Source organism: Vanacampus margaritifer, chromosome 2, assembly GCF_051991255.1.
Source record: "Vanacampus margaritifer isolate UIUO_Vmar chromosome 2, RoL_Vmar_1.0, whole genome shotgun sequence".
In the NCBI taxonomy this organism is placed as follows: Eukaryota; Metazoa; Chordata; class Actinopteri; order Syngnathiformes; family Syngnathidae; genus Vanacampus; species Vanacampus margaritifer.
The window spans coordinates 32,276,860-32,289,679 of record NC_135433.1 but is presented as its reverse complement, the minus strand read 5'-3'; the positions used below and the strand labels follow the sequence as shown (position 1 = coordinate 32,289,679).

Here is a 12,820-nt window from a genome sequence, read left to right as displayed (position 1 = left end):
TGATCAGCATTAAAAAGAGGGGGGAAAAAATATGCGTAAGTACTGGGCAGTAGCGAGGTTGTTCCAGTATAGCCATGTTCTTCTCAGCCGAGATCTGTCCGATGCTCAGGGCATTGTGAGCAGCCATGCTGTTGCCCTGCCACAACTCTTTCATCTTTTGTAACACCAGTCCTGGAACTTTGACACACCTTATTTTCCCACACACGCAAGCAAGACAACTTCACAGCGATGCATCATGACTTGCTTACCAACTGCAAAAGTGCCAGGTGTGACAAAACTGCAAAACACCCTCCTTCCGTTTGTTTTTCTGTTTTCTCCTGTCCCCCCAAGCACATAAGTTCATCCACACTCGGGTTGTCAGGACAATAGCATGAATCCAAGGTGACGTCAGCGGCAGTTTGAAAGCTCGCTTGTTTCCATGGAGGGCTCGCAGCGCAGCGGCAAGCATCAACTTCAGCCGAATGGACTAATGCGCTGAGTTGAGCGGCGGTCTCGAATGTGACGTGCACATAAAGTCTTACCTATGGTGATGTTGAAGCCGTCGATGCTGAAAGTGGCACTGCGACCCTTTCGGAAGCGATGCTTCTTGGAGTTCGCCTCCATCCCTCAGGCAGCCCAGTGCTTTTAGTCAGGCTTTCAGTTGTGTAGGTTTTTTTTTCAGTTCATTAAAAACAATAAAAAAAATAAAATAAAATAAATAAAATAAAAAAAATAAATAAAAAATAAAAAACAATCACCGGACTCCACTTGGTGTTGAGTGCCGGCGGACAACTCTCATACTGGCCACCTCTTAATGCACAGACCTTCGTCTCTGTCGACACCCCCCCACCCTGACTTTATTTTCTCCCTCTCTTGACGTTTCCTGACACCTCAACAACCTCAGCTCATTTCATCTCTCTCTCTCTCTCTCTCCCGCTCCCTCTCACACACGCTCTCTGTCTCTCTCACTCCCCCCCTCCATCTCACTCCCCCCCTAAGAGGTATGGTAGGTGTAGTGGGCGGTCGGGAGGGGAGGATATCTCTAGTGAACTTTAAAAACACATGACTACTCCTACTAAGAAGAATTTTCAGCATTGTAGGCTCAGAGTTGGCGTGACAAACTCCTACCGGAATCTATTCTTGTTTTGCTGGCTAAAAATGTCTACAACCAGATTATATCATGACATGTCTACGATAACATGTCATGGCAAACTGAACAGGAGTGATTATGTGCATTGAGTCCCGGCGAGTCACTGAATCCATGCCGCTGCCTTTTCATTTTGTAGACGCTTATTTACCCAAGCACAGAAAGGCGAAGCCCATTATGAGCACACACACGCATGCACACACGCGCACATGCACACGCACACACAAAAGCTCTGCTCCGTGGAATACACAGTCTTCCCGCTTCAATGGTTATACAGTATTTGTAACAGTACACAAAAGCCACCGCAATTAATTCATATCGAAGCAAGGACAGAGGTTTATTACTTTTTGACTATTAACTGGAAGTTATCATCCTTTTGTGCTTGTTTGAACTAGCTTTCCTTTAAATGAAGTGCGTACACACGCACACACACACTCGCACACACACACACACACACTCTGAATCACCGCAGAATAAAATGCTCTCCTTATTAACATCATCTGACATTTAGCTCCAGAAATTTTCCCTCTTTCATTTCCCCGCCCAATCCATGTTATCGGTGCACGTTCCCTTTCAGCTGCGATGCCAATAACAGAAGATACATCACGTGACATCTCTTTAATGTCACTTCATTTTAAGGAATTCACTTTTAATGGATCCTAATAGTAATCTAGTACAAGCCCAAACCAAATTATTCTCTTCAACTGACGACTTGTATCACGTCATGTTCCCTCTAATAGACGCTGGGGTCATCAGGTGCACATCCACTTGAGATAAACACCTCCCTAAAAATAGACAATTATCAAGAAAGTAGTGGGTAATTATCCTACTTTATACAAGATATTTTTCACAAGAGTTAAACGTTGAGTCTATTTGTCGCTAACCAAAACAGCACTCAGTCTCCCAGGCAAAATGATTAGTGTGGAGTCTATGGTAAATAAGAAAAAGATTATTCTGTTATGCGGAAAAGGCACCTTTACGAATGATTCAGTAGAATAATAGGGGAATATATGGATGACTTTGGCCTCGTCGACAGCTGGATACTTAAAAACCCAAATAAGAAGGAATTTACCTTCTTTTCCGCTGTGCACCGGTCTTTTTCAAGAATTGATTATTTTCTTACAAATAACTCTATTGCTGATAAAACTGTTACAAAAATACATCCTATTATTATTAGCGACCATGCACCAGTCTCCCTTTCCCTACAAGTTGATTATACCTTTAAACCACCACCGACATGGCGGTTTAACATCTCACTGCTAAACGACGCAAAGTTTGACAAAATTATAAGAAAAGAGTGGGCAGACTTTTTGGAAATAAATTACTCTCCAGACCTATCGCCATCTCTTCTCTGGGAAACTGGGAAAGCAGTAATTAGAGGTAAAATTATATCATATTCATCTTATAAAAAGAAATAGGATCAAAAATCAGAAAAAGACTTGGAAGATAAAATTAAACAACTGACGGATGAGTACGCAATAAACCCAAATAACCAAATATGGACTGACTTACAAAATACAAAAATACAGTTAGACGATATGCTAACTAAAAAGACAGAATTTATAATACAACAATTGAGATATAACAACTTTGAATATAATAACAAATCAGGTAAATTTCTTGCAAACCAACTTCAACGCAATCGGGAAAAGTCTCTTATAACGGCTATTAAAGGGACAACTGGTGAATGCACACAATCACCAGAAGAAATTAATCACATTTTTTATAACTATTATCGTAACCTATACTTAGAAACTAACAAGCCTAACCCTGAGCATATTGAGGCATTCCTCAGTAGCTTAAATATACCTTAGTTAACTACTGAATATAAAGACATGTTAGATGCGCCACTTACTATAAACGAGTTGTACAGTGCTCTAGATAGTATGCCTAATGGCAAAGCACCTGGCACGGATGGTTATCCGGCTATATTTTTTAAGCACTTCTGGTTAATGCTTGCTCCACTATTCTTAAGAGTAGTAAAAGAAATTAAAACTAAGGGTTACATACGCCCACACATGAATACAGCAGCAATTAAACTTTTATTAAAGCCAGAAAAAGACCCCACCCTTCCATCAAGTTAGCGTCCGATTTCACTAATTAACACTGATATTAAAATTATTACTAAGGCTTTCACATCTAGACTAGAAACAGTAATCTCGACAATCATTCATAGCGACCAAACAGGCTTTATTAAAGATCGGCACTCTACTAATAATATTAGGAGACTCTTTAACCTTATTAGCATGTCACAGCGGCATGATAAAAAGGCAGTTATTATATCATTGGATGCAGAAAAAGCTTTCGACAAAGTTAACTGGTCCTTCCTCTTTGCTGTTTTAAATAAATTTGGCTTTGGGAAATCATTTATCCACTGGGTATCAGTATTATATGATTCTCCTAAAGCTACGGTTACTACTAATGGAATTATATCTCAGAGCTTTACTTTACAGAGAGGCACAAGACAGGGATGCCCACTATCCCCTTTATTATTTGCAATATTTATTGAGCCACTTGCATTAGCCATACGCCAGGAAAGAAGGATTCAAGGAATTCACTCTGGGGTAACAGAACATAAAATTAATCTATATGCCGATGACATCTTACTTTATTTAGAAAAGCCGGCTACTTCGCTAGGGGAAGTATTTAACTTAATAACTAAATTCTCACAGTTATCAGATTATTCTATTAACTGGACAAAATCAACACTTCTACCTATTACAGAAAATTCATGGAACCCTGCAAGCCAGGACCCACACTACTATAGGTAATTTAAAATACTTAGGCATAAAAATCTCACCTAAATTAACTGATTTAATTCATTTAAACTTTTCTCCACTTCTGGATGACATTTATAGTGACTTGGACCGCTGGAATAATCTTCCTATTTCTCTAATAGGATGAATAGCCACCATTAAAATGAAAGTTTTACCCAAAATAAACTATTTTTTCCTCAATGATCCCGTTTAAACCTACGGCTAAATGGTTCCAGTTGTTGGACTCAGCCGTTACAAAATTTTACTGGAATAAAAAAAAGCAAAGATTAGTCTATCTACTCTTCAGAAAAGTAAATCCAAAGGTGGTCTAGAGGCACCAAATTTGATGTACTACTATATAGCTAACCAGCTACAATATATCGTTCTATGGGCACAACCCAACAGAGACACTAACTGTTGGCTGGAACTAGAACAGAAGGATTGTAATAACCTCAGACTTCGAGATTTACTCTTTATTACAACATCGATTAAGCGACATAATTGTTTTAAAAACCCAATGATTTCCGCCACCGTGACTGCCTGGTGGAAGGCACTAGAATTGACAAAAGCCCAAGTGGAGCCCTGTGGGCTTTCTCCCCTATGGCATAACCCCGACTTTCAACTTAACAACCAACCGTTTTATTTAGGTGTGTGGGAGCAGAAAGGAATTACACATCTCCACCATCTCTTCTCAGATAATATGTTTATATCATATACATCCTTGCTCCAAAAATACAATATAAAAAAACGGAACTTTTTTACATTATCTACAAGTTAAAAATATGATAAAGAAAAAAATTCCAACACTTCGGGGTACGCTCCAACCGCCTGTTTTAGCTAAAGATATTAACAAGCTTTCTCCGACAACAACAAAAAAACTTTCAAAAATATATAAGTTACTTTCATATACTGATAAAATGTCTTTACCCATCTCGAAATGGGAGTCAGACTTGTCTATAGCACCGGAATCTGACTTTTGGATTCAAGTTTGTGAAAACGCATTTAAAATGACAAAACACACAAATTTACAACTTATCCAATATAAAATTATTCACAGAACATACATTACTCAATATATGATGAAGAAAATGGGACTCTCGGACTCCGACATTTGTCTCCAATGTTTACAAAACACTACAGACACTTATGTTCATGCTTTATGGTTATGTACTCCGGTTATGTATTTCTGGACTAAAGTCTTAGAAAAACTTTCCGCTATTTTGGACTGTAGGATACCTTTATCTCCAAACTTGTGTTTGCTAGGTGACCTAACAACAACTGACTTACCACATAAACAATTTCAATCTACACTTGTAGCCCTTACTATCGCTAAAAAAACAATTCTTGTTAACTGGAAAAATAAACAAACTCTGAATATCGACCAATGGTCTAACCTCCTCATAAATCACATTTTAATGGAAAAAATATCTGCCTCAAATAAAAACCAAATATCAAAATTTATAGAAACATGGTCTACGTATATAGAATTGTTTAACCTAATTCTGGTTACTTAATTCTGTCTGTTAGCGAGAGCCACTACATCGTGATAACTTACATTGATGTTTCTGCATTTGGCAATTTATTATTATATTATATTATATTATTAGTATGGGATTTTTTTTTTTAATGGGCTTTAGGTGAACTGATGAATACACACACGCACGCACGCACACGCACACGCACGCACGCACATGCTCACCCACATACAAAATATATATATATATATAATTGTGTGTGTATATGTATATATATTAAAAAAAAACAAATAAATACATTTAAAAAAAAGAGAAAGGAAAAAAAAATCTTTTTTTTTAATTTAAATTTTTATTTTATTTTTTTATTTTTTATTTTTTTAAAGGAGAGCAATGATGATGTCAAATCGAATGAACAATACTGAGCTCTCCTGGGAAAAAAAAAAAAAAAAGAATGATTCAGTAGATTCCCCAATGCTGTGTTAACACAACTTATTAGATCCTCCCAAATCCTTTAGATTTTTTTCAAGCAATATTTTCACTTGCAAAATGTAATACATGTAATATACAATTATACATTGTTTAATATTACTGAAAATTTGTTGGTACAAGTAAAGACTTCTGCCCCACATCATCCTAAGCTACAAACTACAAGAACATTAAAAGTGCAGGGTAATTTATTAATTGCAAGAGCCTCCCTTGAGATATACAACATATACGAAACATACAGTTATGTTTACTTTACTTAAACTTTTTTTTAATGAATTGTTCGCTATTTGCTGAACTGCTGCTTCTGTTAAGTGAGTTGAGTTCACTGCTACCATAGAGCACTCATGTATAATTACTGGTTGCATGTCAAAAGGGGAAAAAAATACATTGCAACCTAAAAATAAAAAAGTTGCATAATTTCCTTGCTATGACATTCATATGAAGTTATAGCAAGGCAGTAATAAAGTCAAAAGAGCCTACTATAACATGAAACAATATAATGAAACCTAGTAAGTACAGTGAGTGAGCATTCCCTATTGTAACATGTGAGTGTATATTTTTCTAGCGCTGTGCAAAATTGTTCATTGTGCCCCCTTTGTAATTTCAAAACCTTGTATGGTGAGGACATCAATGAAATGTATGGATAAGGTATTTGTATTGCTGTTGTCAAGTGGATACAGCTAAATGCATAGATTTAGATGACCCTCGTGTATCCCACCTGGCTTCATTACCAATTTTGCACATCTCTGTACTGGCATCATGCTGCCTCATCTGCAAAACTGTTGTCGATCAAAATTACCTTATTAAGGGACACTTTATATTGCTTAATGACTCTTTGTACTTCTGTGTTTGTTATTCAGTAAACTATCGCAGGTTCCGTGTTCACGGTCCCACTATTTCATGGATTTTTTTTTTTCAGTTATAACTAAATTTTGTTGTTGATTTTGGTTGTAATTCAACTATTAGCCACTAGATAATGGCACAGTATTGTGTTTTACACTGTGTAAATTTGATACAAGATGAGTGAAAACAGGAAGTAGGCCTATTTTCAAGAGAAGCCTAATTTTTGCTAAAGACAAAGCGTTTATTCAATGTCTCAGTCCTCTGCCATCCTGCTTTTACGCCTACAGAAAGCAACGGCTGTAGGTTAATTTTATAATGTAAATCTTTGGGTTTGATGATTAATGTATTGTGGAATGATAAGTTTGCTAATTTGGAAATAACAGGATTTGTTTACTGTTCATAGAAGGATCGTTACACTGTTAGTACACTATTTTTGTTTTATCTATTGCTCTTGCGTTCACTCAATATATTAAATGTTTTTAAATGTGTTTGTATTATTTGAAAGTCTGTTGGAATACCTTGAAAATGTGCTGTAAAGGCTATAAAGTTACATAGTGAATATTTTTATTTGTCTTTGTAGTACCTGTTATACATTATTAACATTTTTAATTCTTTATTTCATATATTAACCATGTTGAAATGTGTTATAGATGTAGAGTAGGTGAAATAGTGTTGAACTCACTATAATTTGACCTTAACCTAAGCTGGTACACCTTGTTTGGTCTAAAATTCCCTCTCAGTGTTTACGCACACACATTCTCTTCGTGGGAGCGTACTCTGCTTCGGGGGAGGGCACACACCCACACACACACCACTGACTCTGTTCGCATCAGCACTCACGGCCACTCTAGATTTTGTTTTGGGAAAAAGTACCCTGAGAGTATATTTTGTCTAAAAATGAAAAACAGGTGCAGTCTGTGTACGAAAATAATATTATGTAACATATTGTGTGAGAACCAATCTGTTCTACTCATTCTTAGTAGGAGGAGAAGGGGCGTTTACTTTCAAAACTCGATTCTTTAAAAGCTGGATTCCGCAAAGGGAGGGGGCACATGGGCACTCTGAAAATTCCACCTCATACGTGATGTTCAGTGTTGTTGCCGGTGACCGGAGAATTCTCTGTTTAATAAATCATCCTTGCAAGGTGTTTTTTCTTACAAGAAATCTGTCTTCAAATTTTTGGAACACGCAAAAGAGGACAAATAATTAGCCTCTTTCAAAATGGTGACCCGATGCTGTAAAAACGATGTTTTTGCGAGCGGAGCATTCACGGACGAATAAAATTCCAGGCCATATTAATTACGGTAAGTGGACACTTTATCCACGTTTTAGGGATTCTGTCTGTCTGTGAGCGTTTCGGCTGGTAAATTCGTTTTGCAAAATTATATTGAAGATGGAATTTATGTGAGAAAGATGGTGATAAATTTTAAGTCGTTTGGTTGGACGAAGTCCATGATTTTGGATTTTCCTACGGTATTTGAAGTATACACATATGTGGTGACGGAGCAATATTTACGAAAATGCTGTCACGTTGAATTGAGTGCAATTGCATTGGAAGTCAGTTTTGGGAAACATTTCTGTGTTTTTTACAAGACGATAGATACTTAGATAATTGATTTAAAGTCTATGTACAGTATATGTGTTTAAGTTGAGAGGAAGTCAGTTTGAGAAACATTTCTGTGTTTTTACAAGACGATAGATACTTAGATAATTGATTTAAAGTCTATGTATATGTGTTTAAGTTGAGAGGAAGTCAGTTTTGGGAAACATTTTGTTTTTTAAAAACGATAGATTCTTGGGTGAATTAGAGATGAAAGTCAAGATTGACACAGCAGAGAGTACGCCTGCTGTTATGTAATCGTGACAAGATCCTTGAATAAAAGATATATTTGCTCAACTTATGGAAGTCAGGTTGACAAGAACGGACTTAATACACCGCTTTGAGATCAATCGCTAGGTCTTTTGAATAATTGGTCATTAATATTCTTAGACAAGATTGTTCAGCTGAAAGAAAAACAAGCATCCGGATTTTTATATGTTTTTTATGTATGCCTGTATGTCTTAAAATTTTTGGAACACGCAAAAGAGGACAAATAATTAGCCTCTTTCATACCACAGTAGCTACATATACCGGAGACAAATTCCTAGTGAGTATTAACATACTTGGCCAATAACGATGACTTCTACTATGAATAAAGTTCTCAATAGTACAGTTATTGTCTATATGAAGATGGCGTTTGACACCGTTGAAATTGTTCCTCACTGCCAGTCCCGTGGTCTCGTTGGTGTTAGGGATGCACGATATTAATTGTGGCGGCCGTGGCTCAGGAAGTAGAGACAGTCGTTCAGTAACCAGGTCGGCTGTTTGATCCCCGCTCTCCCCAAGTCATGTGTCGTCGTGCCCACACATTGCCTCCAGTGCTACTCATACTGGTGTTTGAATGGTTTGGTGGTGGTCGGAGGGACTGAAGGCGTACACTGGCAGCCACGCTTGTGTCAGCCTGCCCCAGGGCAGCTGTGGCTACGTGTGTGAGCACACGAATAATGCAACCACTGTGAAGCGTCTTTGAATGTCCAAAAAAGTGCTATATAAATCTGATCCATTATTATTATTATTATTATTGGTGGCCGATAATTATCTGCAATTATCGACCAATTCGACGTTATACAGATAAACCAGATAATGAATAAATCTGGCGATAATAATATTGACATTGACACTTTCTAAATTATTAGTTTAGCGGTATCAGTTGAAAAGAGCATTATCGTGCATCCCTTGTTGGTATGAATCTTTTATGAGTAGCATTGATCAGATTAGTTGAAGCTAGCAGCGCGAGGCTACCCGCGATGCTTCTCCACAACAACAGAGCTGAGCGTTAACGTTCGGCAGCTCACCAATCGCCGCTAAAAATTGAATTGGGCAAACTCAGTTTACAATACCATTTGCCCAGATGGCGACTTGAATATTATCGCGAGTGGAATAGATTCCAGACACTGCAAACAGATTTGTGATATGCTATAAAAACAACACGTCCATTTGGCGACTGAATTGAAAGTAGACGGCACCCATGCCATTTTTTAATCACTGCTCACACACCATGATTTAGTGACGAGTCTCACAAGACGTCTTGCGTACTTCAACTTCTCCCATGCCAACGGCGAGTTTTTGTCTTGACGCGGTCGATCATGTGGCGCTTTCTGAGCGGAGTTTCTGAAACTCCACACAAGAAACCCAAGTCAACAACTTTTCCGGACAGCATATGGATTGGCAAAAAGAGAAAGGCCGTACTCTCACTTTGAGTCTCTCAGTCTCTCTCAGTCTCATGATGTCCTAACCTTGCATGTCAATGCATCAGATTTTTGTTTTATTTTATTTTGTTCTTGTTAAAAATAAATAAAAAGGGATGCTGTTGAAACATCTTGTTTTTTAGTTGCAGCATTCAGTTCGACTTGAAAAAAGGACCATATTTCTTATCAATGGGTCGGAAAATTGTTGGGCTACCTCAATTTCCCATATGAGGAGCCCGGCTGGCTCCTTAGCCCAGAGGTCCCCAACCCTGGTCCTCAGGCACCGGTATCCAGCCTGTTCTCCATGCCTCCCACAGCCAACACAGGTGATTCATATCATCAGCTAATCAGCAATCTCTGGAGAAGGCTGATAACGATCTCCACCTGTGTTGGCTGTGGGAGACATGGAAAACAGGCTGGATACCGGTCCCTGAGGACCAGGGTTGGGGACCTCTGCCTTAGCCTGCCTGGCTAAATCCCAGGCCTGCAATAAGCCTTTTTTTGTACTCTTTGTCATGCTCCTGTTCTTTTCTAGTGAGAGAGTGAGGGGGTGTGTCCCACTAGTGCCGCACCTGAACCACATCAATGATCAAGGACATTAAAAGGGACTAAGCAACAGCATCGGAGGCCAGAAGATTCACCTTGCTCGCCGTCATTGTGCCAAGTGTTTTTCCTAGTTATTTCATAGTTCATGTGCTTGTTATCACAGTCTTTACGCGTGTAAGTAGTTTTGTATTCCGCGTAGTTTTTTGTTGTAGTTTCGAGTGTCTTGTTTTTTGTGCGCCCGTGGAGTAGTACCTTCCTTGCTCGCTCTATTATAGCAAGTGATTTTCAGTTGTCTCGTTTTTTCCCATGCCGTTTGCAAGTGTTTTTGGTTAGTTTTTATGTTTCTTCCTGGTTGGTTGCCAGCGCCTTTTGTTGTTCTTTATTTAATATATATATATTTCTGTAATAAAGACCTTTTTTGTACTCCCCCCAACACCACTGCTCCACAGGTCATTAAAGGCCAGCAACGGCACCAGACTGGCCAATCAAAAATTGACTGGAAGGTGAGATAACACAAACACGTGATTAACGATTAATTGACTTTAAGCTTCAAGCGTCGAGGCGGAGTAGTAGTCGATTCTTGACAAGTCTGTTCAACCTCTTGAGATGGGTCACACTTCTTCACTAAATCTAAAAGCAAAAATGATTTCCGGGTGTGTGTGTGTGTGTTCCCATTGAATGCATTTGACATTATGCAATGCATTTTCAAAGTTGCTGAGGACATTGCATAACGCACTCAACTAAGAGATTGTGTGTGTGTGTCTCCCCCTCCACCCCATCAAGCTTGTTTTGAACAATATAGGAGAAAAGGTTCACTTTCCTCTATAATGAACAATAAACTACCTTGTTTTCCATCCATCCGTTTTCTTAACCGCTTAGTCCTCACAAGGGTCGCTGGAGCCTATCACTATGTTTTTTCCCTTGAAAATTGACTCTTTATTTGCTTCTATACAAATAGTTGGAGTCTAGAGTGTCTGCCTACCCATCAAGCGTGAAATTACACAACCAACTATTGGACCTACTCCACTAATTGGCAAGTGTAATTCTCAGCATTTCTTGGTGATGAAGTACTTTCTCTACGAGTGAAAATGCATCCGATGCTTTTGTTGCCTTTTTGGATGATCAGTTTTCTTCGCACTGCTTCCACAAGTTAGAAGCATTTCATCTTGTCGCTACCTCCTAGTGTTAAGAAAGAGGTACTCAGCATTGGCCCACAGTTCAGGGTGGCAGGGTGAGCAGTGCCTCATTTGCGAGACAGAACCATCCACTTTGAAACAGCCTGATTTACAAAGCCAATGTTTTAAATTATATTAATCAAAATATTTCATTTAAAAGAGAACGGTGATGGAGTTTGGATATTACATTTGACAAAAGATCATAACATTTCATTTTTTTTTCTGTATGGTTCTGATACTGATCAAAGACTCTCACAAATAAGGGACAAGTAACTTACAAATTATTGAAAGCAGATGTATAAATATTGGTTAAATGTGCAAAATCTGTTATTGGGAAAGTTAGGGATGGACACAATCTGTTAAGACTTAAGGTAATTGCGTGAAATTGTTGACTGAAAACTCTTGAAACAATTACAACAAAAGGTGGCATCGATTTAAACAAAAAAGATATAGTATATGTACAGTGAACCACACACTTTGTGGGGGATAGAGAACCAAGCACTGCAGTCAGTTGGGAAAATCTGCAAGTAATTAACACCCACTCAAAAAGGTTTGTATTTGCCTATACTGTAGATATGGATTAACCTGGCAATAGCCAGATTGATATTGTGATTGCTCCACGGTGATTTGTGAAAGGAGGGACATTCTGTACAATACTTCAACCTGATTGGACGATGCGGCATTGTGCACGTTTGTTTTGACCAATCACGGCCACAGAGGAAAATGTTGTCTACGTTCTCGTCAAAGGGGGTGGGGGGGAAGCACAAACATTGTTACCTGCTAAAAATACACGGAGCGCCTCTCGCTGTTCAACATTCAACAAGGAAACGTGAGTAATTCTGAAAGAACAGAAATAATTGTATATATATATATGAATATATACACACCGTTACCGAGGACGTATGCAATTGATATTGTGATGTGAATTTTGGGCCATATTGCCCAGCCCTAGTTCACTGTATGTGAAGCTGAGCTACATTCACACGATGGTATTGTATTGACGACACTGGCATTGAAACAGAAGTTTGGAACATTCAGAGAGATACTCCTATAATTATAATAAATATTTGCGCTATTGATCTCAAAATTGGTAAAACAGCATAAAAGTACTGTACATTATACTTT

General features: G+C 38.3%; 1 protein-coding gene across 3 annotated transcripts in view; it reads right to left on the bottom strand.

Moving 5' to 3' along the window:
* Positions 1 to 12,820, bottom strand: part of pde1cb (phosphodiesterase 1C, calmodulin-dependent b) — a 139,783-nt gene that overhangs the window by 111,572 nt on the left and 15,391 nt on the right. Inside the window, exon 1 of one of the 3 annotated variants that reach the window (XM_077558477.1) lies at positions 522 to 801. The exons of 1 other annotated variant lie outside the window; for it this stretch is intronic. In XM_077558477.1, the coding sequence (XP_077414603.1) occupies positions 522 to 603 (82 nt within the window). In that variant the 5' untranslated portion in view covers positions 604 to 801. Of the gene's footprint in view, positions 1 to 248; positions 279 to 521; positions 802 to 12,820 lie in introns of those variants that run through there. One more of the 3 variants, XM_077558479.1, reaches the window with a different exon arrangement.